General features: G+C 42.1%; 1 protein-coding gene and 1 non-coding gene across 2 annotated transcripts; both read left to right on the forward strand.

Annotated features, from left to right (window-relative positions):
- Nucleotides 1-1,261: 1,261 nt before the first annotated feature.
- Nucleotides 1,262-1,327, forward strand: LOC117313057 (small nucleolar RNA SNORD58). The gene has a single exon (XR_004527522.1). It is a non-coding gene; the product is annotated as a small nucleolar RNA SNORD58 (small nucleolar RNA).
- LOC109547996 (large ribosomal subunit protein uL22-like) lies at nucleotides 1,271-1,884 on the forward strand (the record flags this gene model as incomplete). Its single annotated transcript, XM_033860430.2, has 1 exon — nucleotides 1,271-1,884. A coding segment is annotated over one exon (591 nt), but the record flags the coding sequence as incomplete, so codon positions are not given.
- Between the last annotated feature and the right edge of the window lie 2,980 nt (nucleotides 1,885-4,864).

Here is a 4,864-nt window from a genome sequence, read left to right on the forward strand (position 1 = left end):
AAACTTCTTTCACAGCAGGACCTAGTAAGTAATACCGGTGCCTGACTGACTCACTGGGAGAAGGTGTGCATGTGCTACCACTCGGCTTCTGCTTCCCTCCCTTCTCTAACTCCCAGGAGAGAGGGTAGCCTTTGTAGTCCACGCTAACCAGAACAGACCAGAAAGGGAATTCTGCGGTCTGTAGTTCAGCTGAGCGAAGCTGAAACATCGCAAAGCCGTCCCCATAAAAAGCCGAAGTCCACCACTGAAATGTATTTCTCCACTAATGTGTTTCTCTGGCATCTGTGCATACCTTCTGGTCACTGTGAGGGAAGCTTGAGCAGACTAGGAAAGAGATTGGTCAACACGAATTTCTACTAGCATATCTGCTGTCGGGTTCCAAGGATAGAGCTTCTCTGCACACTAGCTCTTGTGGATTGGATTTCTGGAAGGTTCCCAGAGATATTGCCCACATAGGGCATGTTTGCTGATAGATGGAGTGGGCACATGATTCATGCTAGAATGTGAGCTGCTTCATCATCTCGGGCGAAAACAAAACAAAGCAAAAGCAGCCAAACCAAATAAAAAGTGACAACTGCAGCAACAATCGACGGTAATGAGACTGTGACACTGATGACACCAGGGTTTTATCAGTTTAAGGTTTCTGTTCTTCCCTCGATGACTAGAATTGTTTGGTGATGCTGAAACAAAAATCAAGGGATGGCATGCCTGGGGATGGACTGTTTACCTCTGCCATGCATCGAGTACTTTGTCCTTGTGCCTGGCACAGTATCCCATTAAGTAGTGCATTAGTCAGAGTCTTCACAGAAATAGAAAAAAACCCTACATATATATTTCATATAATCATATCATATAGTATATGATATATTTTAAGGAATTGGTTCATATGATTATGGAGTCCCAAGATCTGCAGTTAGCAAGCAGGATACCCAGGAGAGACATAGTCTAGTTCCAAAGGCCAGCAGGCTTAAGAGCCAGGGAGAGCTGGTGTTTTAGTTTGAATTCCAAGGCAGGAGAAAAATACATGTGCCGACTCAAAGGAGGAATTTGGGGAAGGGTCAGCCTTTTGCTCTATTTAGGCCTTCAACTTATTAGATGCAGCCCACATTAGGGAGGGCAATCTACTATACTCAGCCTATCGGTTTAAATGTTAAGGGCCTGAGAGGGTAAAAGGAATGATGTCCGTGTCACTAGTCTAGTGTCAGCACTGCTGTAGTCACTGGTAGTTCCACACGGGAAGAAACAGTGGATAGAAGGATGGCTGCGATGATGGCATTTCTTAGGACACCTTTGGATTCATCATGAAAACAACTACTCTCTGAGCAGCTGCGGGCAGCGTTTAGTACATAAACCGTCATGCAAGTTGAGAGGTTCAAATCTTCATGTTCACTTTAAGAACACTCGTGAAACTGCCCAGGCCATTAAGGGTAGGCACATCCGAAAAGCCACCAAGTATCTGAAGGATGTCACTTTAAAGAAGCCGTGTGTGCCGTTCCGTCGCTACAATGGTGGAGTTGGTAGGTGTGCCCAGGCCAAACAGTGGGGCTGGACGCAGGGTCGGTGGCCCAAAAAGAGTGTTGAATTTCTACTGCACATGCTCAAAAATGCAGAGAGTAACGCTGAACTTAAGGGCTTAGATGTAGATTCTCTGGTCACTGAGCACATCCAGGTGAACAAAACCCCCAAGATGCAGCGCAGGACTTACAGAGCTCATGGTCGGATTAACTCATACATGAGCTCTCTGTGCCACACTGAGATGATCCTTACTGAAAAAGAACAGATTGTTCCTAAACCAGAAGAGGAGGTTGCCCAGAAGAAACAGATATACCTGAAGAAACAAAAACTTATGGCCCGGGAATAAATGCTGCAAAAAATAAATGCAAATAAAGGTTAAAAAAAAAAAAAAAAAGTTAAACTTATCCAAAACCACCCTCATAGAAACACCCAGAACAATGTTTGATCACATATCTGGGTACCCTGTGGTCCAGTTAATTTGACATATAAAATTAACTGTCACAGTAGTTTCAGATGATACCAAGCATGAAAGAAAATCCCGGTTCCCTGGAGGGCCTCTAATCCTCATTTCTCAGGATTCCTGGGCTTTTCCTCTGGCTTTCGCAGTGCTGGGCATTCCACCTGTGCTTTCCTTCAAACCTCCACTTCCATTCTTTTTTGCCCAGAAACACAAAGTTGAGCTGTACTGTGTACATAATTACTTGGGGCAGCTGCCTTGTTGTCTGCTACTCATGTTAAAGTGACTGTCCCCTGTCTCAGGAGTACCAAAAGGTGGGAGGGGTTGCCGTGGAGGAGCATCAGGCATCCTTGCTGCTGAGCTCTGACTGATGCCACGTAGGGATGCTTTCCTCAGCCCATGCTGCCACTTACCCCTCTCCTGTTGGGTTTAGTGGCTCTGGAATTAAGGAACACACATGTGAGAGGTTGTGGGTAGATTGCAAAAATGGCCAGTTTTTCATGCTTGTGATTTGACTTTGAAACTCTTCGCATCGATAAGTGGGGTTTATTTCCCCACTACTTGAGTCTAGGGTGGGCTAGTAATTTGCTTTGGCAACGAAGTGCAGTGCAGGTATCAGTGATAGTTCTGAGCTCAGGCTCCAGGAGGTCCTGCGTATTTCCATACTCTCAGAACCCTGGCCGGATCATTTATGAACAAGCCCAGGCTAGCCTGTTGGAGGACAAGAGATTATGTGGAATAGAGATAAGTCATTTCCATTGAGACCATTCTAGACTAGTCTAGCTCATCTGGCCTAGTAGCCAACCATAAATGCATTAACGATCCCAACTGAGACCAGAAGAGCCACCGAGTGGATCACTGATCACAGCCCCAGTTACCGACCTGCAGAAATGTGACCTAAATAAATGGCCATTGTTTTAAGCTGCTAAGTTCTGGAGTGGTTTGTTATATAGTAGAAACTAATGGATACAGTTATCACTTTATACCTGGAGTACAATTACTGATATGGACTCTCTGAGCATTTTGTAACTCCCTGTTTTGGAACAAAGAATTAATAGGATATTTCTGCTGCTGAAGTTAATAGGTTTCTTCTGCCTAGCATTTTTCTGATATAGCTTAGCTCCTACACTCTCAAAGCTGACATATGTATATAGAATAGAGTTTAGTAGTTTGGTAGAACCTTCAAATTTTAACATAGACTCCTGAATGACGTAAGACACTAGGCTTTGAATATTTGTTTAATTAGGTATTCCATGGACCCCCTAAGGGTTTAAGAAAGCATGAGCCCTGGCTTCCTTCTTATTCTTGTTCAAGTAAATGCAGGTTTTAACAGGCCAAGTGGCCTAAGTAGGTGACAACTCTACTCATTTCCTATTGCATTCATAGTCTCCTGCCAAATTTCCTTGACTTCAATGGGGTCACAGATTTGAAGAATTACACAGCTATTTAGTGGTAGTGAAAGAACAATTTCAGAGGAGATTCATAGATTTTGATGACTATGAATCATACCTTAAGAATCTGTGGCTACCTTTGAAGTGCAAACCACAGGATGTATCTGATTTACTCAGCAGCTGTGCTATTCCTGTGGTTCAGTTTCCAAAAGACCTGACTGAGCTGAAAATCAACTGTTCCCACCAAGAAGACCATTGGTAAAAATGTTGGGTATGTTAACCAGAATTGTACTGAATTTTCTGGCCACACGGCCAAAATCTTGCTCAAGTTTGGAGTTCACTGGCTTTGTAGCAATGTTTTCTTTCATGAAACTCTTGAGATCAGAGCTGAGTCTCTTAGGGATGTAGACTGTGATTCAGAAATGAGATCTGCTCCAGCTTAATGTCCTCCTGAGGTTCTTCAGAACAGCTCGGTTTAACATAAGTTTTCTTATTGACTGGTCGAGATGTACAAACGACCTACAAGAATGGATTTTTGAATGTGTTTGGGGAAACAACTTTTATTTTTAGATTCCTTCATACTGAGTGAAGAGAAGGTGTATTCCAGATAGTCCTCTAATTATAAACTTAATCCAGTTAGCGTACCAATCTGGCAGATGTTTTAGTGTAACACAAATGAATATTTTCACTTACCTGATTTGTTTAGTTGAAGGTTCTGGTGGACCACATGTGTAAATTTCTAGGAACTATGTCTCAATTAAACGGATCACCAAATTTTTGGAGAAATCTAGTGGCTTTGCCGCCCTGCCATGTGCACATTTAAAAAATATCTTCTATTTGATTGAAAAAAGATACTACTCTTCAACTGACAAATCATTCCTATCCTTCATCAGAAACATCTTCCTTTTAAGAGGCTAACTTTATTTTGGCACAAGAGAGAGGCTGTACCTTCCTAAGGGGTGACATTATGCTTTCAGCTTAGCCAAGCCCAGCTTATTAGACTTCCGATGAAAAAAGTTAATCCAATGACAATTTGATTAGATGATGACGATGACGATGATTAGTTGTAATTACATTTACTGAGTGCTGGGCAAGACACTAAATAATCCATATTAATCATCTTATTTAATCCTCACAACAACCCTGTGAGGTAGGCACTATTATTATCCCTATTTTCAGGTGAGGAAATTGAGGCACAGAGAAGTCAAATGTCCAGGTAGCATAGCTAGGAAATGGAAGAGATGGGGCCCAAGTATGGTTTTGTTAGACTTGAAACTCATAGCCATTTCAAAATACTATATAGTATTAAATAAAGTACTAAAGAATTTCTTTTCTGCATCTTATTTTATCAAAACATGAGCAACGAGTGGCAGCTCCTTTTGCAAAGGCAAGGTGGATGCTTATAACAGTAGGGGAGGAAAAACAATTTTCCCTCTACACTTCTGAGTTCTTAGTTGAGACCTCTGTAGTAAAAGACAGATTAATAAGAGAAAAACAAATA

Source organism: Tursiops truncatus, chromosome 7 (genome assembly GCF_011762595.2).
Source record: "Tursiops truncatus isolate mTurTru1 chromosome 7, mTurTru1.mat.Y, whole genome shotgun sequence".
NCBI classification, from domain to species: Eukaryota; Metazoa; Chordata; class Mammalia; order Artiodactyla; family Delphinidae; genus Tursiops; species Tursiops truncatus.